Below are 25,285 nucleotides of genomic sequence, written 5' to 3'. Positions count from 1 at the left end.
CTCTTGCAGGTGACGGAATGATGCTGGCAAGACCTCCTTATTTGTCTTTTCATGGGGGCAGAAGGGAAACAGCATCTGTGGAACCAGATCAGGTCAGGGAAAGCGCCTTGTGGGGACAGAGTCTGAGGGATTGAGCAATGTCATGGACTGGTTGGGCACAGAGGAATGGTGGGAGGAAGCAGCCGGGGAACCAGGAAGGGAAGATGGCTCAGAGCCCAAGGAGTGGAAGTGGAATAAGGATGAGCGGTCAGAGGGAGAAGCCTGGGAAGAGGAGGTGTCAGAAGCTGAAGGGGTAACAGGGCTTAGTGAGCTGGGAGACTCTGTGGCAGAATGCAGTCCAGAATCACAGGCAGAAGAGGAAGGAGGCGAGAGGGAGGTGGAGAGGCAGAGGTGAGTCAGGAGAAGGAGGAGCCACCGGTGGCTCCCTCTCCTTCTGCCAGAAGCCACCCTCCCTGCTTGTCTCTCAGATCCAGGAGATGTCTGACAATGGAGGAGCAAAGGCAGGCTGCACCCTGGAGCACTCTTGGATCGCTTTCAAGAAACCCCAGAGAGGAGGGGACTTGGAAAGCTCTGGGGAGCTGGGGGCCTTCACTCTCGGCAGCTGAGTTCGTGAAGGAAGACCCTGACATTGAATTCGACTCAATATTGTACCAGAGCAGAATTCCAATGTATAGTTAGCAGAGGAAAAACCTGAACACGTTACAGGATTCCCAAAAATAGACCAGAGGCCATTGTATTTCATCCGGCAGAGATTAACTGCTATTGAAGGCAAATGATCATAATTGTCACAAATCCAAAACATTCAGGATTGGCCTTGTGCATAAGAAATCCAGTTGCAGCAGACTTCACCTAAACTTACCTAAACCGATTATAAGTCCAAACCTTAACACTTAGCCTTAACCTTAACATATACTATGTACAGAACACCAGAAGAAAGATAGAAAGAGAAAGTGAAATCCAAGTTCCTTCTGGCTTCTTATAGTCAGCATGACCTTGACAGAAGAGATAAGAGCACCCCACTAAACGTCCACCTAGAAACTAGTCCATTAATTGATAGGCAATGCAATTGGACAGAACCACACAGCCAAGTCTCTGAATATTGTCTTCTTGCTAAGAAAGAGTAAACTCCAGCTGTGAACTGTAGGATTTCCTGCCTAGATAACTGTGACACCAGCCTTTTGAATGCCGCCAGTAGGATTCATCTGTAGTTGCAGGTTTCATGGAATCCTAGAGTTGAAAGGGACTCCAAGGGTCATAAAGTCCAACCCCCTGCATTGCAGGATTCTTAGCAAGATCATCCAAGACAGATGGCCATCCAAACTAGGCTTATTTTACTTCTATATTGATCATTGAATGCTAAAAGAGGCCTCTAAGCAGTGGACAGACGATTAAAAATAGTGGCCAAGATTCACCTAACCAGCCCCATGCACTGCAAAATGGGGCCTGCCCCCCACTCCTCCCCCTCTCCATGCCCCCATGAACCCCTTGAATTTGACTCTAAGGCATTGGGAGGGAACCTTCCCAGAGCAGCTCAGGTTGAGAGGAGAAAGTGGATCCTTCCATCGGGGAAACTGGAAGGCTTACATAGGCAGAATGACTTGGAAAACCTACTGTATTTGCACAATGACAAATACCCATAGTTAAAACGCAGAATAATTACAGCGTTAAAATAGGTACCCATAATTAAAATGTGCAGCAAATCAGTCCTATTGAAACAACAGAGCATTGTGTAGCAGATCATATTTCTGCTGTCACAGAGGAGGATATTTCCCTTTTTCTTTTAGGGTCCAGTGTGCTTTGAAGATGTCGCTGTTCGTTTCACGGACGAGGAGTGGGCGTTGCTGGATCCTGACCAGAGAGCTCTGCATAAGGACGTCATGGAGGAGAATTGTTGGATCGTGGCCTCTCTTGGTAAGGCTCCCTGTGGGGTGGTCATATCTGCCTGGAAATTCAAAAAATACCTCTATGTGACCAACCTCATATCTTTTCACAGAGCTCAACAGCGCCTCCTACAACACCTAGGAACCTAACACCCCCACAATGAACAGTAAATTACAGGTTTTTTCTGTGAAGAATCTTCCTCCAGTTCTGCCTCTTTATACCACAGTTGGGCTGTTCTTTAACTTCCCAGGTCATCTTAAATGTCAGCTTCAGAGTTGTTAGGAAAGATAAGTAGATTCTGTCAGAAGAGGCAGGCTAATTGAATCTCAGGTAGTATTAGCAGTGATAAGAATAGTTGTTGTTGTTTTTGTATTATTATTACTACCGTATTCTTTCGCTCCGTAAGACGCACCTGACCATAAGATGCACCTAATTTTTAGAGGAGGAAAGGGGGAAAGCACTAGGGGTTTTTGGGATCAGTTCACAGTTGTGCAGCTTCTTTTGTAAATGGGAAAAACCCCGTTTTGGGGGGGATCAGCTCACAGTTGTGCAGCTTTTTTGCAAAGGGGGAAAGCTCCATTTTTGAGGATCAGCTCAAAGTTGTTGAGCTTACTTTGCAAAGGGAAGAAATCCTGTTTTTATGGTGTTTGTCGTGTTAGAGCACCGGGCACCTTTCGTCTCTCCTTTCCTTTGCACCCCCTAACCTCTCTCCAGAGGTGGACAGGGCACCCGCTCTGAGGATGACTAAGCTGTACCCGGTTACCCTAAGAAGTTCTGATAGGCTGCCACCATCAATTTACTCTACCAAGTAAATTCAGCTTTAACATTTAACGATAATCCGGTAGGAGGCTGAGCAGCTAAGGACTGGACTAGCAATGTAACCAAGAAAGGACAAAACCCACAAAATACCTTTAAACTATTTATTATAAAGGATAGTTAAACAAACAGAATATAACAGTTCTCAAGAAAGGGAATACAAACTTAAAACAAGAAAGCAAGCTAACTTACTAATACATACTTAGAAAAGGTAGGAATCACCGCTGCGTCTCTCCCTCAGGCAAACTGCAGCTCACAGCCTTTAGCATGCTCAGGCTGTTAGAAATAGCGGAACAGACAACAAAATGCACTCCTTCCAAGTCATGTTGCTGAACAAAAACTAACTTTCTCTCTTGGACTTAAATCCCCCATTCGCCTTGAGGCGTAACCTGTGTTCCACGTGGGGATTACAGATAGTTACCCAATCCACGTTGGTTTTCATTCAAATGAACCAATCAAAGGATTAACAGACATTGATCCTGTCCATCAATTAGTGAGGTTCTGCAGATGTTCTTTGTTTACTCATTACTCATCCAAGAGGGCAATTAACTCACTTGGTTCCCAGGCACACCGGAGAGTGCTTTCCTCCCTAGATTGCTTATCACAGGGATGTAAAATTCTACAGCTGCAAGGTTGCGGCTTTTCACACTAAATCAGAGGGTAGAAAGGGGATGAAGGTATCTTCCTTTCCGGGGTTCAAAAGTTAAGATTCCCACCAGAGCCAGAGTCCCATCAGGCCCTGCAGTCTCCCATAATACCTTGCGGGAACCAACAATAGAAATACATGTAGCTTCATGACAGGGGTCAACTCACAGTTCTGCAGCTTCTTTAGGAAAGGAAAGGGAGCCATTTCTACAGTTTCCAGGCAGATAATTTAATCAGTCAGTCACATGTCACTGGGGGAACAAACTGCCTCCATCTGCAGAACATTCAACAATGGAGGCCTGAGCAAGGGGCAGGGCCGGGGAGCTAGTGACCCTTATCTCCCTCCCTGATCTCTTACAATCAGCTGCTGAGCAGCTTCCTTTCAACACCCTCTTTCCCGCCTGTTAGCCTTTAGCTCTTTCTAAAAATAAAAAAGGCACAATCTGCTTTTCGCCCCTGGCCAATTCTGCTCCAGGGACCACAGATTTGCTCCAAAAGACACACAGACATTTCCTCATACTTTTTAGGAGGAAAAAAGTGTCTTATGGACCGAAAAATACGGTATTTATACCCTGACTATCTGGCTGGGTTGCCCCAGCCAATCTGGGAAGCTGTATATGTATACCACATATACAGTGGTACCTCTGGTTGCAAAGGGGATCCGGTCCGGCAGTCCGGCCAGATTCCAAGGTTTTCTCAACACAAGGATCACTGTTCTGTGCATGGCTGCTGCGAAACTCAGTCCTATACCTCTGGCTTTGCCGCTTTCATGAGCTGAAGTTCACATAACTGGAGGTGCTACTGTATAAACATGAAACAGTAATAATAACAATCTAATCCAATGTAAAAAGTACAAAAAATTAAAAATGAATAACTTACATCAAACAAAGCAACGTTCTATAATCCATTAGAATCCAATAATAAATGCATTGGTTTATTACAAATAACAAAGGTAATGAACACACAGCCAACTGCCTTCTTTACAAGAAATTTAATGAGCATTATTCCATAATGGGGTACTCCATTTGTTCCTGACACTCTCATCCCTTTCTCCATTTCAGATTGCGATGAATTGGAAATCAAGAACAAAGGTGACCACAACACATTCTGCAGAGTGGAGAAGCCACATAAAAGCCACAGTCAGAGCTCCAATTCCACTTCCCATCAACGAAATCTCATTGGAAAGAAACCCTATCAGTGCGTGGAATGTGGAAAGAGCTTCAATCAGAGTGGCCATCTCACTTCCCATCAAAGAATTCATACAGGGGAGAAACCCTATCAGTGTGTGGAATGTGGAAAGAGATTCAATCAGAGTGGCCAACTCACTTCCCATCAAAGAATTCATACAGGGGAGAAACCCTATCAGTGTGTGGAATGTGGAAAGAGCTTCCGTGACAGCCACAATCTCACTTCCCATCAAAGAATTCATACAGGGGAGAAACCCTATCAGTGTGTGGAATGTGGAAAGAGCTTCATTACGAGGTCCGATCTCACTAAGCATCAGAGAATTCATACAGGGGAGAAACCCTATCAGTGCGTGGAATGTGGAAAGAGCTTCAGTATGAGCTCCAATCTCACTAAGCATCACAGAATTCATACAGGGGAGAAACCTTATAAGTGTGTAGAATGTGGAAAGAGCTTCAGTATGAGCTCCAATCTCAGAAACCATCAAAGAATTCATACAGGGGAGAATCACGGAATCGAAGATTTGTGGAGCTAGAAGGGATCCCTGATGTCATCTAGTCCACCCCATGTGATGCAGGAATAGCAAGTAAAGCATCCATGACAGGTGGCCATCCAACTTCACTTGAAAACCTCAATAGATGGAAATTCCAGCACTTCCAAGGGAGTCCAATCCACCAAGAGCTCTTGCTGTCAAAAAGTTCTTCCGCATGTTTAGTCAGAGTCTTCTTCTTTTTCAACTAGAAGCCATTAGTTCGTGTCTTACTCTCTGGAGCAGGGGGGGATTGCAATATTATTGACTATATCCTCCTGAGTTTCTCTTACTGTGGCTATCTCTGTTTTCAGTCTTTCTTGATCCCTTTTAATCCTTCAGTTCTCTTCTTAATTTCTCTTAACACCATCCAAAGCTCGGACTGATTTTTCCAAACCATTAGTTTTCCTGGATAGTGTTTTGATTTCTGTTGTCAATTTGCCCATCTATTTGGTGTTATTTTGTAATTTTTTTCCTAATTCCATCAGGATTTCTGCTATATTGGCATCTCCTTAGGTGGACCCCCTTTTAGTTTGGGTGGTTTCTTTTGTCCAGCCATGTTTTTTCTGTTATAATATTTTTCTTTCCAATTAAATAAATTTTACTTGTTATTCCCAATGTCTCCACCGGGTGTCTCTCCCACTGTTGTCTTGGGGAATTTTATTTTATTTTCTTTCTCCTATTGTCCACCTGTTGTTCTCTTGTCCTTTGAGAACCACAATATTTTTCTCCCTTTGCTCTTCTTTCCTTTTTATCACAGTCTTTGAACTCTAATACTTTGGAGGAGAGCATGTTGAGGGTCTGGAGAGAGTATTCAGACAGGAGTGAAGCTGGAGGGAGAAGCTGTGAGAAGACGCTCTTCTCCTCCTGGGGTCTCCTTCCAGTCAGGAGGGGGAAGATCTTCTAGGAAAAGGAGATTCCCGAGTCCGTGGCAAGGGCTGAGAGGATCCCCTGGCTCTGGCATAGAAAGGAAAATCCCAGAAGCAGGACTGATCCACTAATCATAGAAGGAAAAGGGGTCGAGATAATGAAAGAAATCCCAACTCGCATATTGAAGAAAAGGGACAATTATAAATTTATAACGACGGCATTGAGGAATAAGAAAATATTGTTTAAATGGGAATTCCCGGAAGGACTATCGTTTACCTATAAAGACAGGAGACGCTACTTCAAAACAGTAGAAGAGACGAAGAGCTTTTGGAGGAAATATTGGGAAGAACTTGGCGGGGAGAAACTAGTGGAATAAAAAAAACTGACCTCTGCTACAAGCAGATGATCAAAACTGACAACTTAATTCCAGGAGGTGTGGGATCACATCCCCGTTTCTGATATCTTATATCTAACTTTAATCTTTGTTGTGTTTTGTTTTGTTTTGCTTTAACTTTTGATTAACCTGTTTACATTTTTTATTAATATTAGGATTATCACTGCATTCCCTTTATTCTATTTTTTTATTCTTTATTTTTTTTTGCTTTGTGTTTTTTGTTCTTGATTTTGTTATTGTCTCTCTTGACCTGCCTTTTAAAATCTGTAGGTGATACCCGAAGTTGAAGAGTTCTACACAAGACTAAGATTTTAATAGTATAATAAAGGTACTGTATAAGGATGAAATGTGTATCGTGGAATGTGAACGGTCTGAATGGGAAATTTAAAAGAAACAAAATAGAATATCTACTGAGGAGGAAGAAGTGGGATTTAATGTGTTTGCAAGAAACGCATATAAGCAAGAATCATGTAAGAGTGTTAAAAAAACAATAGACTGGGATTAGAATTCGTGTCAGCAGGCAAGGAAAAAAAGAGAGGGGTGGTATTATACATTAATCCAACTCTGAAACCGCTGATGTTATTTAGTGATGAAGAAGGTAGAGTGGTAGGAGCGGAAATTTGTACAAGGGTGGGGAAAGTGATTGTAATAGGGATCTATGCCCCTAATAACAGAAAAGATGAATTTTACAAAAGCCTTGAAGAGATGATGTGGGATTATATGGGAGAGAATATGATATTGATGAACATGAGTTTGACCAAACTGCGGGAGGCAGTGCAAGACAGGAGTGCCTGGCGTGCTATGGTCCATGGGGTCACGAAGAGTCGGACACGACTAAACGACTAAACAACAACAATGATATTGATGGGTGATATGAATGGGGTAATTTCCACGGAACTGGATAGAACACCAAAAGACAGGATTAATAATTCGGGTAAACTGCCTCTTTCCTTCTTTCATTTAGTAGAAAACTTTGAACTGTACGACACCTGGAGATTCAAAAACCCTACAGCAATAGATATCACACATTATTCCGATGCTAAGAAATCAGGGGGAAGAATAGATTCAATATGGCTAACAAAAAGATTAATGTTAAATTTAGAGAAAGCAGAGATACAAAATAGATCCATCTCGGATCATAACCCGGTATCGATTCAATTGAGCTTTGGGCACAAGACAAAAGGCAGGTGGAGATTAAATGACGAGATATGGAGAGATGAACAGAGGGTAAAAAAAGCAAAAGAAGCTCTGAAAGAATTCTTCAAAATAAATGAAAGCCAGGACACAGACAAGAGAACAATATGGGAGGCAAGTAAAGCCTACATGAGAGATTTTAGTATTCAACAAATGAAAAGGGTAAAAAAGAAAGAAAAAAGCATAATGGAAATGAATAAGCAGATAAGGGAGAGAGAAAAAGAACTAACTAAAAACCTAGGAAATGAAGAACTAAGACAGCATATTAAGAGATTGCAAAATCACCTCTCAGAAATAGTAAATACTGAAGTAAAAAACAAGATTATGTGGACAAAACAAAGGAACTTTGAACAGGCCAACAAGCCTGGCAGGATGTTGGCGTGGTTAATTAAAGAAAAACAAAAAGATAGAATAATAAATAAAATAACGGTGGAAGATAAAGAAATAACGGATCCACAACAAATTAAAGAAAGCTTTATAAATTATTATAAGAGGCTTTACAAAGAGGAAGGAAAAGATGAGAAAGAAATTCAGAATTGTTTGACTGAAAACAAATTACCAGAAATTTTATTATATTTTTATTAATTTTCCAATTAAAAACAATTATATCACATCCATTATTTCAAATTATACAAATACATATCAATCAAACCGAATGTTATGCCAAATCATTTAAAATTTTCGGGGTTCCCATGCTTCAAGAAATTGGGGATTCCTCGCAACTGCCCACTGCCGTCTTTTTTCTAAAGTCCAAATCATCACTCAAAGTCTATAATAGTCCCGATCTTTCCCTTACAGTCACATAGATGTTTTCCTCTTTCACTGATTTTTTCCCAGCTGCTGAGATAAATATCAAACAAAATTTTACATATGTTCTTTCTCCTGTGTGAGTTAATCAGTCCAGCCTCCCCATAAATCTTCTTGGTCTGGAGCGTCCCTGTTGCATCAGTCTTTCAACACGAAGCAGCGCCATCTTAGAAAACTCAAATCAGTTTCGTTTTCTTCTCATAACTATGTAGATTAACGATCTTTATGAAATTTACAGCTTTTCCAGGCAGAAGATCCAGCTATCACATTCTGCATAGACTCTTGATAAATTAGTGGCTCTCCTTGCCCTATAGCTGAACTTAGCTTCAGGTCGCTGCTCAAATTCAAAGTGCGTCACATCTCATAAATCCTCCGAACGCTTTCCAGGCACTCCTCCCATCCGGCTAGAGGGGGGCTTCTCTCGTCAGCAACTCCACATCTTCAAAAAATATACTCAGTATCAACAGTTTATAAAGTTCAACTCACACAGATATCTTTTATTTCTCTTTCGTTCCAAACAAGCCAGGACATCACGTCTGGGAAGGTACGAAGTAACTCATATGCAAAAAATAAAAAGACTCACTTCCCTTGCGTTCCGTCCCCATCAATCCTCCTTCCAGATAAAATACAGCCTTTAACTCCTCACCCTCAGCAGCGTAAATTCCTCGGCAGTAAACAGAGCTTCTGCCCCTCCTTCTGAAGTATGTCCATGGATTTAAGCCTAATTATCTTCTTTAATCATGGAAATCCCCGCCATGCAGGCTAGCATCCGGGAGTTCCGACATTCCTCATAAGTGCTTCAGCCCAAGCCCCCCCCCACTCCTTTAACAGTCGGAGTGGGTTAGGGGGCATCGCGGGCCAGCGGCCCCTCTCCGTAACCCCCGGAGAGGTAAGGGGGTTGCCATTTACTCCAACAAATTACCAGAAATTAACGAAGCAGAATATCAATATCTAAATGCGGAAATCCAAGAGGAAGAAATTTAAAAAATCATAAAGAAAATGGTAGAAGGGAAATCGCCAGGGCCCGATGGAATCTCGGTTAAATATTCTAAAGTAGTAGAAGAATTGATAACCCCGAGATTAAAAGAAATAATGAATGAAATTTTAGAAAAAGGATTAATACCGAAATCATGGCAGGAAGCCCTAATAACTTTAATACCCAAAGGAGGTTCAAACATGGAATTAATTAAGAATTATAGACCGATATCCTTACTTAATATAGATTATAAAATATTTACCGGGGTATTAGCAAATAGATTGAAAAGCGTGCTAAATAGAATAATTGGAAAAGATCAAGCGGGCTTCCTGCCCGGAAGACAAATAAAAGATAACATCAGGGTAATCATAGACTTGATGGAATATTTAGATTCAAAACCGAGCATGGAAACCGCAATGCTATTAGCAGACACGGAAAAGGCTTTTGACTGTGTCTCATGGGATTTCATGATAAGAACCTGTGAAAATCTAAAACTGGGCCAGAGATTTCTAAACGGAATTAAAGCAATTTATAGAGAACAAAGGGTGAAATTGATTGTGAACAATGAAATCACGGAAGAATTCTGTATAGGGAGAGGAACAAGGCAAGGTTGCCCTTTGTCCCCCCTATTATTCATTACGATCTTGGAGACTCTGCTGGTGGCAATTAGGAAAAACAAAATGATCAAGGGAATAAAGTCAGGAGTCTATTGCTTTAAAGCTAAGGCTTTTGCTGATGATTTAATTATTATGACCAAAAACCCGAAGGAAGGAATTGTGGAAGGATTAAAAGAAATGGGGAGGTTTGCTGAGGTGTCGGGATTTAGATTAAACAAGGACAAATCGAAAATGTTAACGAAAAACATGAGAGAAAAAGGTATAGAAGATTTGTTTAAAACAACCGGGATAAAAATAGAAAACAAAGTGAATTACTTAGGTATTCAAATAACAAACAAAAATACAAATTTACTAAAAGATAACTACATCGAGAAGTGGAGGGAAGTAAAGAAAAATTTGACAAAATGGAAACATATGAATTTATCCATTTGGGGAAGGGTATCCATGATCAAAATGGTAATTTTACCAAAAAATTTACTCCTATTTCAAAACATCCCCATCATAATTGGAACAAAATATTTAAAAGAGTGGCAAAAAGATCTGACAGATTTCATCTGGCAGGGGAGAAGGGCAAGGATGAAAATGGAGATATTACCTTTAAAGGTAGCCCCATGTAGAGCGCATTGCAGTAGTCCAAGCGGGAGATAACCAGAGCATGCACCACTCTGGCGAGACAGTCTGCAGGCAGGCAGGGTCTCAGCCTGCGTACCAGATGGAGCTGATAGACAGCTGCCCTGGACACAGAATTGACCTGTGCCTCCATGGACAGCTGTGAGTCCAAAATGGCTCCCAGGCTGCGCACCTGGTCCTTCAAGGGCACAGTTATCCCATTCAGGACCAGGGAGTCCCCCACACCCGCCCGCCCCCTGTCCCCCACAAAAACAGTACTTTTGTCTTGTCAGGATTCAACCTCAATCTGTTAGCCACCATCCATCCTCCAACCGCCTCCAGGCACTCACACAGGACATTCACTGCCTTCACTGGTTCTGATTTGAAAGAGAGGTAGAGCTGGGTATCATCCGCATACTGATGAACACCCAGCCCAAAACCCCTGATGATCTCTCCCAGCGGCTTCATATAGATGTTAAAAAGCATGGGGGAGACGACGGAACCCTGAGGCACCCCACAAGTGAGAGCCCAGGGGTCTGAACCATAGCTGCCAAGTTTTGCCTTTTCTTGCGAGGAAGCCTATTTAGCATAAGGGAAAATCCCTTTAAAAAGGGGATAACTTGGCAGCTATGGTCTGAACACATCCCCCACCACCACTGAACACGGCCCAGGAGGAAGGAGCGGAACCACTGTATGACAGTGTCCCCCCCCCCCAGCTCCCAACCCCTCTAGACGGTCCAGAAGGATGTTATGGTCAATTGTATCAAAGGCCGCTGAGAGATCCAGCAGAACTAGGAAACCGCTCTCACCTTTGTTCCTGGCCCGCCGGAGATCATCAACCAGCGCGACCAACCAGCGCGACCAAGGCAGTTTCAGTCCCATGATGAGGCCTGAATCCCAACTGGAAGGGATCCAAATGGTCCGCTTCTTCCAGGCGTGCCTGGAGATGTTCAGCAACCACTCACTCAATCACCTTGCCCAAGAAGGTAGATTTGAAACTGGGCAATTGTTGGCCATATTGGCCGGGTCTAAAGATGTTTTTTTAAGAAGCGGTATAATGACTGCCTCTTTCAGTGGGTCTGGGAAGGCTCCCTCACAGAGGGAAGCATTTACCACCCTGCGGAGCCCATCACCCAGCCCTTCCCAGCTTGCTTTTATTAACCAGGATGGGCAAGGGTCAAGGAGACAGGTGGTCGGTTTCACTCGTCCAAGCAGCCTGTCCACATCCTCACAGGTAACAGATTGAAATTGATCCCATAAAACATGACTAGACAGGGCTCTAGCACTCTCCCGCCCCGGTCCTGCTCCCACGGTGGAGTCTACCTCCCTCCGAATCTGAGCGACTTTATCTGCAAAAAACTTTGCAAAAGCATTGCAGGAGATATTGGGGTCCCTACCAGGCCCCGATGACGAAGGTGGTTCGGATAGATTGTGAACCACCTGGAACAGTCTCCTGTTGCTGTTTTCCACAGATGCGATAGAAACGGCGAAGAAGAAGGTCCTCTTCGCCGTCGCCATTGCCACTTGGTAGGCTCGAAGTTGAGTTTTCCGCCACCGGCGCTCTAGCCATCTCAGCAACTGTTTCATCGCCCTCAGCTCCGGGGAAAACCACGGAGCTGACCGGGCTCTATGCAATTGGAGAGGGCGCTTCGGAGCCAGACAGTCAATAGCCCTGGTTAACTCCACATTCCAGCGGGCCACCAGGGAATCGGCTGAGAGGCCATCAACATGGGATAAAGCATCCCCTACCACTCTCTGGAAACCATTTGGATCCATTAAGTGGCGGGGGCGGACCATCCAAATAGGTCCCGCCTCCCTGCAGAGGGTAAGGGTCGTGGAGAAGTCCAGTTGCAGCAGGAAGTGATCTGACTATGGCACTTCTTTTGTTTCACGTTTACTTAATGTCAGATCACCAACATCCATAGAGGTAAACACCAGGCCCCAAGGCATGTCCGTGGCTATGGGTTGGGCCAGACTTATTCAGGGACAGCCCCATGGAGGCCATGCTTTCCACGAAGTCCCGAGCGGCTCCTTGTAAGGTCGTGTCGGCATGGATGTTAAAATCTCCTAAGACAACCAAGCTAGGTGTCTCCAGGAGAACATCCGCCACGACCTGAAGCAGCTCAGACAGGGAATCCTTTGCTCCCTTTGACCTCTAATACTTTGAAGGAGACGATTTGAGGGTCTGGAGAGAGTATTCAGACGGGAGTGAAGCTGGAGGGAGAAGCTGTGGGAAGACGCTCCTCTTCTTCTCCTTCTTTGGTCTCCTTCCAGTCAGGAGGGGGGAGATCTTCTAGGACAGGCACGTCCAACAGGTAGACCGTGATCTACCGGTAGATCACTGGACGCCTGTGGTAGATCACTGGCTCCCCCCAAAGAAGCTCAACAGCTTTGGCTCCTCTAAAAAAAAAACTCAGCAACTTTGACCTGAACCCCTTAAAAACAGGCCTTCCTTCCCCCAAAAAAAGCTCAACAACTTTGACCTGAACCCCTCAAAATGGGGTAGATCACTGCCAGTTTTTAACTTTCTGAGTAGATCACAGTCTCTTGGGAGTTGGCCACCCCTGTTCTAGGAAAAGGAGATTCCCGAGTCCGTGGCAAAGGCTGAGAGGATCCCCTGGGTCTGGCATACAAAGGAAAATCCCTCAGAGAGAGGGGAAGCGAGGAAAAGTGGCCCCTCAGGGCTCACAGAGCAAAGTATGAAGCCCTGAAGGAAGCTGGAAACAAGGGAGTGAGAGACAAGCAGCAGAAAGAGAGTTAAGACTTTCACCACCTATTCTGGAAACCTGAAGTGTAACAAGTGATTTGGAGAGGAGGGAGTTTGAGAGAAGCTGTGCCTGTAGAACCATGTTCAATCCTGTGACATTTACCTTAAGTAATAAGTTAACTTCTACCTGAAAGGACAGATCTCCTGACACTACTTTGTTTCACCACTCTCTCTTTTTTGTAAATAAAACTTTCCTTGTCTGATTAACTCCTGCCTGGGGCTCCCTGAATCACAGTTGCCCTCACACAAGACGCCCCACAAAGTAGCCTGTGGGAAATCGTAGACATTTGTTCAATGGATGGACCCTGAGGTGGGTCCCCTCTATTGAATCGCTTTTTCTTTGCTGTACTACTACTACTAATAATAATAAATTATTTATACCCTGCCCATCTGGCTGGGGAAACCCAGCCACTCTGGGTGATGTCCAACAAACTATTAAAAATACAATAAATCTAGCTGAATTTGCAAGGAAGAATTTGTGTGGGGAGTCCTTGGCCAAAGAAGCAGGGCTTGCCTTAATGTGCCCCATCTCATTGGATCCAGCAGGGAATGACACTGGGGGGCACCCAAGGGAGAGTTGGCCAGAGGGGCCAGGGAGGAGAAGAGTTCGAAACCTCCCGTGGAAGAATGGCAGCCCAGCCACCCTCCCTGCCCTCTGCAGAGACCCCTCTGCTCTGGGCTGCCCTGGCCCACATCTGCACAGAGGTGGAAGGGGGGAGGGTGGAAGGAAGGAAGGAATCTCTCTGCGTCAGCCATCGGCCATAGCAATAAAACCTGGACAAGGGAGAGAGGTGCTTTGGGCCCAACCGAGAGCCCCCCCCAAAAAAAGCATCCCTGGGCATTGGCGTAGCCAGGTCCCCCTAATTCCATAAATAATAAAAATCTATTTTTTTATTTAAAAATATAATAAATATTATTATTGACAAGGGAGAGAGGGCAAAATAGGGGAAGGGAACAACTGGCTTCGCAAATGGTGCAAACAGGAACGGTTTGGATTTTTTTTAAATAGTTTTTATTTATTTCAACAATGATTTATACTGTACATCGTAAAATTACATTTGAAAAATCATACACTATTTACATTACGAATACATACACATAAATGATATATATGTAGATAATATAACTGTGTATGAAGTAGGAAATAGATAATATATACACTTTAAAGAATTGAAATATGAAATAATAAACATAAAGAAAAAGAAAAAGAAAATTAAGATAAACAATAAAGGAAGAGAAACAAAGAAAAAAGAAAAGAAAAGTTTCGCCAACTCTAGGTATTCACATACTTTATTTAACCATTCCCCCTGGAATGGTTTATTTAACCATTCCCCCCTGGGTTTCTGAAGAAGTGTGCATGCACACGAAAGCTCATACCAAAATATAAACTTAGTTGGTCTTTAAGGTGCTACTGAAGGAATTTTTTTTATTTTGCTTCGACTCAGACCAACACGGCTACCTACCTGTAACATTCCCCCTTTGTTGGTGTGGACGTATCTTTCCAGATTTTGGCAATTGTTATCCTAGCGGCCGTTGATGCATATAAAAAGATGTTAACTTTATCCTGTGGAATATCACCGCCTATAATTCCTAAGAGATAAGACTCTGCTTTTTTAACGAATGATATTTTTATCAATTTTTGAGTTTCTGCATGCACCATTTCCCAAAACTTTTGGATTCCTGGGCAAGTCCACCACATGTGGAACCATGTGCCAATTGTGTTCTGGCGCCTCCAGCATTTGTTATTCGAATCTTTATTTATTTTAGCTAACCTGTCTGGGGTCAGGTACCAGCAATAGTGGTTTCATGTAATTCTCTCTTAAACTGTAACAGGCTGTAAAGTTTATATTCTTCTCCCAGAATTCTTTCCAGTCACCTATATCTATTTCATAACCCAGATCTTGTTCCCATTTGCGCATGTACTTATTTTTACTATTCCGTTCTGTTTCAGATTTACCTAGAAGCCTGTACATTTTTGAAAGTATTCTCCCTTCACTGTTAAGTATTTCCTTTTCAAATCTTGTTACCTTGTTTTCAAACCCTTTTGATCTTTTATCTTTCTCAAAGTTTGCCTTTAATTGAAAATATTCAAGCCAAACTCGCTCCATGTTCCATGCAAAAGCCCTTAAGAAAATGGTCATCCTCTCACCTCCAGGCTAAACTTACACAGCTTCTTGAACTGTTCTTCATAAGACTTCCAGACCCTCAATCATCTTGGTTGCCCTCCACTGCACACCTCCCAGCTGGTCAATATCCTTTCTCAACTGAACACAGTGCCCAACACCTCATCTCCCCCTGGTCCACTCCCTGCAATGCTTCCAAGGAATGAATAAAACAAGCAAGCAAAACAGAGCCCCGCCCTTCCAGGGACCCCAAGCTCAGCACCCCTTCCCCGCTTTCCAAAGGGCCTGAGCCAGCCTCTCCCGGATGCATTTGGTCTTGACCGCATAGACCACGGGGTTCAGGACAGGAGGGAGGAGCTGGTAGATGTTGGCCAGGAGAATGAGAAGGTGCTGGGGGATGGTGCCGTGGCTAAAACGGTGGGCAAAGAAAGAGAAGAAGGCAGGGGTGTAGAACAAGATTATGACACACAGGTGGGAGCCACATGTCCCGATGGCTTTGAGACGGGCATCCTTGGATGGGAGGCGGAAAACCGCCCTGAGGATCAGGGTGTAGGAGATGGCAATGAGGACCACATCCAGACCGGGAGACAAAAGGGTGGTCGCCAAGCCATACCAGATGTTGACGCCGATGTCTGCACAGGCCATGCGAGCGACGCCCATGTGCTCGCAGTAAGAGTGAGGCATCTCCCGGTGCCCACAGTATGGCAGCCTCTGAAGGAGGAAGACCGTGGGGAGCATCACGCAGAAGCCCCTGGCGAGAGCGGCCAGCCCGACCCTCACGATGGCGGGGCGGGTGAGGATGGCGGCGTAGCGCAGGGGCCGGCAGATGGCGACGTAGCGGTCAAAGGCCATGGCGAGCAGGATGGTGGACTCTGCGATGAAGCTGACGTGGGTGAAGAACATCTGGGCCAGGCAGGCCTGGAAGGAGATCTCCTTGGAGAGGGAGAGGAGGACGCTCAGGGTTTTGGGCACGGTGGAGGAGGACAAGGCCAGGTCTGCCAGGGACAGCAGGGCCAGGAAGAGGTACATGGGCTGGTGGAGGCTGCGCTCGGTGGCGATGATGTACAGCAAGCAAGAGTTGCCCAAAAGGGCCACGACGTACATCAGGCAGAAGAGGAGGGCAATCCAGCCGTGGTAGGCCTCCAGGCCCGGGATGCCAAGAAGGATGAACGAAGACGGGTGGAAGGCACTGTGGTTGGCAGAGGAGGGTTCAGCAACCTGGAGTGTCTTGGTTGTCTCCATGAGATCACAACCCACCGAGGTGGAGTCTGGAAGAGGGAAGGCAGAATGGAAGGAACTAGACAGGTTGGCGGAATGGAAAGAACGGCCTCAGTCCGTTCCGTCCTCAGCCTGATGGTTCACAAGTTGGATTCCATCGAATTGTAGAGATGGAAAGGATTCCGAAGAGACATTGAGTCCAGCCCCCTGCAATGCAGGAATCACAGCTGCAGAATCCCTGACTTGCGGCCATCCAACCTCCAAGGAAGGAGAGACCACCAGCTTCCGAGGGAGTCTGTTCCACTGTCAAACAGCTCTTGCCCTTCTTAAAGTTTAGTTGGAATCTCCTCTATTGCCATTTTGATCTGTTGATTTGGGTCTTCCCATCTGGAGCAGAAGAAAGCAAGCTTGCTCCATCTTCCATGTGACGGCCCTTCAGATATCTGAAGATGGTTCTCATGCCATCTCTCAGCCTCCTCCAGGCTAAGCAGACCCACCCCCCTCAACTGCCCAATCAGCTTCCATTCATTGGTTCAGTTTTAGTAGTTAATTTTGAGGGCAAAATGAAATTCCTTGTTCTCCAAGCGATAAAGCAGTGAGGAAGGACTGGCTAGCACTGCCTCACCAGGCAGGTCCTCCTTCTCCTGGATGGATGAGCTTCTGCAGGGCCTTGGTGATCCTCTGACGTCTTCAGCTGCAACTGAGCAGAGGACTTCTCCTCTCCTCCACCCCAGCTGGTGAGGAAGCAAGGGAGTCTTCAGCCCCCACTTCTCCAGCTCTTGAAGCTTCCCTTGTGGCTTCATCTGCAGACAGCATCCGGATAATGACTCTCGGCTTCCGCAGCCTCCCCCTTGGCCAGGAGCAGCAGCAGCAGGAGGAGGTCCCTTGCTGGGAGAGGAGGAACCTGGCCACCTGCTCCCATGGGCTCCCCCAGGGAAGAGATGCCCCACCAAAGGGAGGGATGCCCCACAGACAGATTGTTGGCCACAGCTGCCTCCCATCTCCCACCCTGAGCTGCTGCCCTGCTGCCTGGCCTGACTTTTCTGGGATCATGGAATTGTAGAGCTGAAAGGGACACCGAGGGCTATCTAGTCCAACCCCCTGCGATGCAGGAATAAATGCAGGGAGGCTTGTAAAGTTGATCTGCCCGTGGGAGGGGGGGGGCATTTGCACCATGTCCAGAAACGGGGGAAACGCATCTCCAGTCAAAGAAGTTGAAAGAGGATTTGCACATCTAAATCATGATCATTAACAGCAGGGAGAATACAGTGGCACCTTGGTTCTCAAACACCTTGGAACCCAAACACTGCAAACCCAGAAGGAAGTGTTCTGGTCTGCAAACTTTATTTACGCTTCCAATTTGAGTGCCATACTTCAGTTTGGAGTGTAACGCTGAGGTCTGTCTGGTTTTGCTATTTATTTTGCGTTTTAGTGGCTGTGTGTGTGTGTGTGTGTGTGTGTGTGTGTGTGTGAAACTGTGTGGAACACAGATCAGCCACTGATTGATTGTGGGACCGCAGTACATTGTTTATTGCTTTCATTTTATGGATCAATAGTCTTGTCAGGTATAAAAATTCATGTTAAATTGCTGTTTGGGGGATTGTTATTAAAAGTCTGGAACGGATTAATCCGTTTTGCATTACTTTCTATGGGAAAGCGCGCCTTGGTTTTGGAATGCTTTGGTTTTGGAACGGACTTCTGGAACGGATTAAGTGTGAGAACCAAGGGACCACTTATATTGTGAAACCATCAACCAAACATCAGGAAGGACTTTCTGAGGGTAGGAGCTGCTTGACGGTTGGACTCTCCTTCCGTGGAGGTTTCCGAACAGAGGCTGGATGGGATTCCTGCATTGTGGGGGGTTGGACTAGATGACCCTTGGGGGACCTTCCAACTCCACAATTCTATGATCCTATGACCCTGCTGCTCCCCTTCTCTCCACAGTAGCGGTGCAGGCTCAGTCAGCTTTTTATCTTGCAGGAGAGCTCCAAATTGGCGGGGGAGAGGCTGCTCCCCAGGAGTTTGGAAAAGGCCCAGATGCTCTGCTTCAGGGCAGCTCAGGACTGTTTCAAGAATGGCAGAGTTTTCCCAGGTCTCGGCTCTTCCATCAGGTGTTGCTGAGGAATGCATTGGAGAGAATTGCAAAGAATGGCAAGCTTTGCTTTGATCCGAACCTCCACTTGGAACTTCGAGGTCTGCAAATAGGGTTTTGGGGACCTAATAGGGTTTTGGGGACCTAAATTTCAATAAAGAATGGGGATTTTTAAAAATACCATTTACCTAGGAGATCACTGTAAACAGATTGTTAACGGAAAATCTGAGGGCTCCCTTGAACAAAACAAGACTCTAGCCAAGAATATCAGAGCAAAATAGCAGCCAGTAGGCTTGGCCTGGCCTTTATTAAAGAAAATACTGTCGCGACAGGGCCCCACCTGCAACAAGGTGAAGCAAGAACAAAGGGGGTCTTCCCTTTTTATTAGCATCCCACCACCAAGGTACACCCCTAAAGGTACACCCCTAAAGATACATTACTAATATTTCACTAATATGTCATTGATACATCACAGAAAGGAGGGGTTCAGAGGTAGAAATTTGAGTACCTGGCCAGCTGCTCCTGGCCTCTTCTCACCCCCTCCCTGTTACATTCCACAGGACAAAGAGAAGTTTCACAGTCATTATGAAGGTGATAGCTGTTCTTTGATTTGATCCTGAATTCCCTTGCCAGAGGAGGCTGCATATGTGTTGCGTTGGGTCAACCCTCCAAGATCCCCCCTTTGATAGTGAACCTAGGTATTATAAGAAGAATGAACGGGGGGGGGGGTATTTTTCCTACAACAAGATGAAAACACCAGCAGGATTCTAATAACACTTGTAATGTAATGTAATTTTGGACAAGATGGAAAGATACATTTTGGACAAGATTGTGGAAAAACTCGCAGTTAAGAGGGTATACAATAGGACCCATGGAAGGGAAGGTGGGAAGTCCAGAAATGTGGAGAAATCTCTAAATATGGATATGTAACTTGGATTGTTATAAACTAATATTTGTAAAACCAAATAAAAATTATCACAAAAAAGTACAGATCAGGTTTATTTGTTCTGCTTTTGTTCAGGGCAGCCTCAGCTGTTTGCTAGACATTCAGTGAGCCATTATTTGTATATACGGTATTATACTTTTCCATGTATAAGACGAGATTCCCCCCCCAAAAAAAATGAATTCATCTCAAAAATTGGGGCTTGTTGTTGATTGGTGTCTGCATCAAGGGCTGCTGTCGATTGGCTGTTGCTGTGGCAAATGGGCAGTCGCTTGGTGAGCGGGCATAGGATTTCTAGGTTCCACGACGCGTGTGTTGATCAGGCCAGGCAGGCGAGCGATTTTTGTTAAACTTTCTGGCCAAGGGAGGGAGATGCTCACAGCCAACCAAGAGACAAAATCCCCCTCCCCAAAAAAGCATCTCTTCCCATAGGCCTAGTCAGGGGGGGAGCTGCCCCCCTATATCCATTGAAAATAATAAGCTGAGGTTCTGCAAAGTGAGAGAGAGTTGAGCTGGACGCCCTCGGCTTTGCAAGGGTTAAAGGGAAGCGAGCTGCCTTCCTAGAGAGGACAGGTCCTCCAGAGCCAAGGCCCCTCCTTTCCTGCTTTGGTGTCTCTCCTGCAAGGGCTGCATCGCTGTCCCCTCCCTCCTGGGATGATCGGGTGAGTCTCTCTTCTCCTCTCTCTCTCTCTCTCTCTCTCTCTCCCTCCTTCCCTCCCTCCCTCCCTCCAGAGGGTATGGTAGGGAGACGGGGGGGGGGTCCCAGGGCTGCAGCTCAGAGGATCCCAAACTCCCACCAAATCTCCCTTCTTCAAACAAAGGAGTCCCTGGGACTTTAACTCTGTGTGACGTCGCTCAGCGTCATTGCACAACAGAGGAAACATGTGCAAATGGTTTTCCAAAGCTGGACGAGGAGGAGGACTAGCCCACCCCCCCCAAAAAAGGTGGGGGAGAAAGGCCAGGAATGAAGAGAGGGATCCCAGCCCGTAGTCTGGCTGCTGCATTGCAAACCAGTTTCCCAGTTTCTCCAAGGGCAGCTCCAGACGGAGGCCACTGCAGCAATCCCCTCGCACCCAGAGCATGGCATCCCAGGACCACATCCTCTCTGTCCCAAAGGGATTGTTGCTGGAAAACCAGCCGAGGAGCCAGAAATGGGCGCTGCTACTCGCTGAGCCTCCAGGGACCTTGGCATCCATGGCTGTGTTAATAATGATGACGATGATGATGATGATAATAAAATTGCCGGCCTAAATTTCAAGGGAGATGTCTTTGGATCCACCCACTTGGCCCTCAGGGGGTTGGCCAAATGCATACCTGGCCCTCAGAGCAAAGAAAAAGTGACTCCACCCCAGGATTCTGACTTGGGAGCGGCAGAGAGTGCAAGTGCAAGAAAAAGAGACAGAAGAAGGGGAGTGGGGGTGGGGAGCAACTCCTGAGGACCCCCGGGTGAGGACCCCCACTAGAGCCAAGCATCCATTTTTCACAAGATACAAATCACTCCCTTTTCAGTCAGTTCTAATGACCAAAGTCTCCTCCTCCTCCTCCTCCTTTTTAAAGAAAATATTTCATTGTTTGGGCTGTGGTCCAGTCTAGCCCTGGTTCCTAGCAAGACTCATCCATGCTTGTTCAGAAAACCATTTTATTCCCCTGAACTAAAAATTCTGAAACAAAAAAATATATTTGCTTTGTATGATTTCCTAGCACCTCTCATCACAGGCAGAACTTGGCAGTAGACCAAAGGGTACCTTCTGATCTCTCAGAGGCTTCCTGAGACTACAGATGGATGAACAAGACCTAGTTGGCCCTGGAGCAGGAAGAGGCCATGGCATCCAAACTGGGAGCAGTGGGGGATTCTGGGAAAACTCTGTGCAGAAGATCCTAGGTGAGGAGGACACCCTCCGCTCAGAGGTGCAGAGCCAGAAGTTGAGGCGGTTCTGCTGCCAGGAGGCCAAAGGACCCCGAGAGATTTGCAGCCGACTCTACCACCTCTGTCGTCAATGGCTGAAGCCAGAAAGGCACACGAAAGCTGAGATGCTGGACCTGGTGATCTTGGAGCAGTTCCTGGCTGTCCTTCCCCCGGAGATGGAGAGCTGGGTGAGGAAATGCGGAGCGGAGACCAGTTCCCAGGCAGTGGCCCTGGCCGAAGGTTTCCTCCTGAGTCAGGCAGAGGAGAGAAAGCAGGTGAGAGAGACTTTCCTCTGGATACTCCCAAGGGGCTCCAAACAGGACAGAGAACTTCCCATCATGGGCGTACCCAGCGATCGCCTCCCCCCTAGAAGCAAAAAAAAATTAAATGGTTATAAAGTCATGAAACGAAACAAAATTAGCTCCCCTCTTCTCCCGTCCCTTCTACCCCCACCCTCCAAAACAAAACATCTCCTCTGCCGTGAGGCAGCTGGGAAGCCCACAAGGCGAGGGGGAATGAGGGATCTCAAGAGTTGGAGATGCTGCCGGAGCAGCGCACTGCCTCTCAGGGGCTTTTCCCTCAGCTGCTAAAAGGCCGCCTTCGCCCACGTCTCTGGGGAGCCATTCTGGTACTGAAAAGGACCTGCTTGGCCGGGCCCTTCTTAAGCTGCCTGAGAGCGAGCGAGGAGGATGGGCCGACGGCAAACGAGGCTGTGCCGCCGTCCACTTTTGTTTCTTTCCCCCGCGTGCCCAGGAGAGGAGATTAGAATGCTGAGTGGGCGCTGCCTGCCTCCACCCAGGCTGGCGTGTCCCCGCACGCCTTCTCCACTAGCAGCCCCCCCCCCAGTTTTGATCCTGGGAACACCCCTGCATCCCATAATGCTCTACTTATGGCCCATCCTTTTTCTGGGAAGGCATCCATGGAATGAGCTCTAACACCCTTAATATTCTGTTTGCTTTAATTTTATTACAGTCATACCTCGGTTTAAGTATGCTTCGGTTTGATGCAGGATGGAGAGCATCCCATAATGCTTTACTGATGGCCCATCCTATTTCTGGGAAGGCATCCATGGAATTAGATCTAACACCCTTAAAGCTTCTGTCTTTGTCATTCTCTTTCTTATCTTTCTCCCCGTTCTCTGTTTTGAATCCTTGTTTCTTTTTCAGGAAAAGGATCATTTTGCAGAAATGGACCTGGATTCCTGTGAGGCAGAGAGGCTTCCGTTGGACACCAGAGAGAGGCCACTGGGTAGGAGGAAGGTGGTTTTTCTCTGTTTGGTCTCATTCTGTTGCTTTTCCAATTCATTTGAGGGTACATTCCATCTTGTTGGGACCAAGGGTCCATAGGAGGGGAGATGTATTTCTGCACAACTAACATGTGAAATGGGCACAAACATCCAAATGTTCTCAGCAGGTCAGGCTTTCTCAAAGGCCCATCTGTAGTTAGAGATGCCCTGTTTCACCTGCGAGAGAAGCAGGGACTCCTGAAATCCTGCTTACCTTTTTTCTTTTGCAGGTGACAGAATGATGCTGGCAAGACCTCCTGATCCATCTTTTCATGGGAGCAGAAGGGAAGCAGCGGCTGTGGAACGAGATGAGGTCAGGGGAAGCTGCCTTGTGGGGACAGAGGCCGAGGGCTGGAGCAATGTCTTGGACTGGTTGGGCACAGAGGAATGGTGGGAGGAGGCAGCCGGGGAACTGGGAACGGAATACTTCTTAGAGCCCAAGGAGTGGAGGTGGAAGAAAGATGAGCGGTCAGAGGGAGAAGCCTGGGAAGAGGAGGTGTCAGAAGCTGAAGGGCTAACAGGGCTTAGTGATCTGGGAGACTCTGTGGCAGAATGCAGTCCAGAATCAGAGGCAGAAGAGGAAGGAAGTGAGTGGGAGGAGGGAGGTCGAGAGGCAGAGGTGAGTCAGGAGAAGGAGGAGATACCGGTGGCTCCATCTCCTTCTGCCAGAAGCCACCCTCCCTGCTTGTCTCTCAGAGCCAGGAGACCCCCTGCATGGCAGGAATCTCTGCTAGATCATCCAAGACAGATGGCCATCCAAAATAGGCTTATATTATTTCTAGATTGAACACTGAATGCTAAAATTGGTTTCTAAGCAGTGGACAAATGAGAACAAATAGTGGCCTGGATTCACCAAACCAGCCCCATCCACTGCAAAATGGGGCCTGCCCCCCATTCCTCCCCCTCTCCATGCCCCCATGAACCCCTTGAATTTGACTCTAGGGCATTGGGAGGGAACTCCCCAGAACAGGACATGAGGAGAGGAGAAAGTGGATCCTTCCATCAGGCAAACTGGAATGCTTGTGTATTTGCACAATGTGTATTGTGTATTTGCACAATGACAAATACCCATAGTCAAAACACAGAATAATTACAGCGTTAAAATAGGTACCCAAAATTAAAATGCAGAAGAAAAGAATCATCCATAATTAAAATGTGCAGCAAAGCAATCCTATTGAAACAACACAACAATTTACAGGAAGGAAACAACAGAGCATTGTGTAGCAGATCATATTTCTGCTGTCTCAGAGGAGGACATTTCCCTTTTTCTTTCAGGGTCCAGTGTGCTTTGAAGATGTCGCTGTTCATTTCACGGAGGAGGAGTGGGCGTTGCTGGATCCTGACCAGAGAGCTCTGCATAAGGACGTCATGGAGGAGAATTGTGGGATCGTGGCCTCTCTTGGTAAGGCTCCCTGTGGGGTGGTCATATCTGCCTGGAAATTCAAAAAATACCGCTATGTGACGAACCTCAGATATTTTTACAGAGCTCAACAGCGCCCCCTACAACACCTGGGAACCTAACACCCCCACAATAAACAGTAAATTACAGTAATACGAAAGAGTTTTGTGTTGTGGGAGGCATCTCGCAAAACAAAGTTTGATATGGCCGTGCTTCGCAAGACGACCATGCCGTTTGGGGATCCGCTGCCACCCACTGCCGTTGCAGCAAGCAGCAAGCGCGCGGAGGCGGCGGCACTGAGGGGGCCGATCCCGGGCTGCTGATCAGATGAGAAGCGGCCAGGATCAGCCCCCTCAGGGGGTGCTTCAGGGGTTTTTTTATGGTTGTCCTGCAGCGCAGGCTAGAACTCGAGAGTGTGTGTGTGGAGGCAACACCAATAGGAACGCAATAATTAACTTTCAATGCATTCCTATGGTAAACCGCGCTTTGCAAGACAAAATGTTCGCAATACAAAATGACTCGTAGAACGAATTAATTTCATCTTGCGAGGTACCACTGTACAGTTTTTTTCTGTCAACAATCTTCCTCCAATTCTGCCTTTTTATACCATGATATGCTTGGTCGTCTGAACTGCCCAGGTCATCTTAAATGTTAGCTTCAGAGTTGTTAGGAAAGATAAGTAGCTTCTGTCAGGTTTTTTGTTTTTGTTTTTGCTCCTGTCAGTCTTGGGTTGACCAAAGAGACGACTGACATTGGAGATGGAGGGGATGCCATGACTGGACCAAACAACATCTGCCCCAGAGAAGAGCCAGGCTTATTGAATCTCAGGTAGTAGTAGAAGTGATAATAATAGTAATAATAATAATTTTTATTTATACCCTGGCCATCTGGCTGGGTTGTCCCAGGCAATCTGGGAAGCTTCCAACACATATACAGTGGTACCTCTGGTTGCGAGCAGGATCTGTTCCAGAGGTCCGGCCAAATCCTGAGGTTTTCTCAACCTAGTTTCTGCGCATGCACACGGCGAAA

General features: G+C 46.2%; 2 protein-coding genes across 6 annotated transcripts in view; one reads left to right on the top strand and one right to left on the bottom strand.

Annotated features, from left to right (window-relative positions):
• LOC118078482 (zinc finger protein 883-like) overlaps window positions 1-25,285 on the top strand; it is a 277,980-nt gene that overhangs the window by 233,962 nt on the left and 18,733 nt on the right. Inside the window, exons 1-5 of one of the 5 annotated variants that reach the window (XM_060274070.1) lie at window positions 20,258-20,328; window positions 21,368-21,847; window positions 22,739-22,820; window positions 23,088-23,170; window positions 24,133-24,259. In XM_060274070.1, the coding sequence (XP_060130053.1) occupies window positions 21,446-21,847; window positions 22,739-22,820; window positions 23,088-23,170; window positions 24,133-24,259 (694 nt within the window). In that variant the 5' untranslated portion in view covers window positions 20,258-20,328; window positions 21,368-21,445. Of the gene's footprint in view, window positions 1-9; window positions 93-4,488; window positions 5,026-20,257; window positions 20,329-21,367; window positions 21,848-22,738; window positions 22,821-23,087; window positions 23,171-24,132; window positions 24,260-25,285 lie in introns of those variants that run through there. The other 4 variants (XM_060274072.1, XM_060274071.1, XM_060274073.1 and 1 more) reach the window with 4 other exon arrangements.
• On the bottom strand, window positions 15,669-16,634 carry LOC118085038 (olfactory receptor 52D1-like). Its single transcript, XM_035115294.2, has one exon. The coding sequence runs from the start codon at window positions 16,515-16,517 to the stop codon at window positions 15,669-15,671; it is 849 nt and encodes a 282-aa protein (XP_034971185.1). The 5' UTR covers window positions 16,518-16,634.

Source organism: Zootoca vivipara, chromosome 4, assembly GCF_963506605.1.
Source record: "Zootoca vivipara chromosome 4, rZooViv1.1, whole genome shotgun sequence".
Classification (NCBI taxonomy): domain Eukaryota; kingdom Metazoa; phylum Chordata; class Lepidosauria; order Squamata; family Lacertidae; genus Zootoca; species Zootoca vivipara.
Note: the sequence above shows the minus strand (reverse complement) of the source record. Positions and strands in the feature narration are given on the sequence as shown.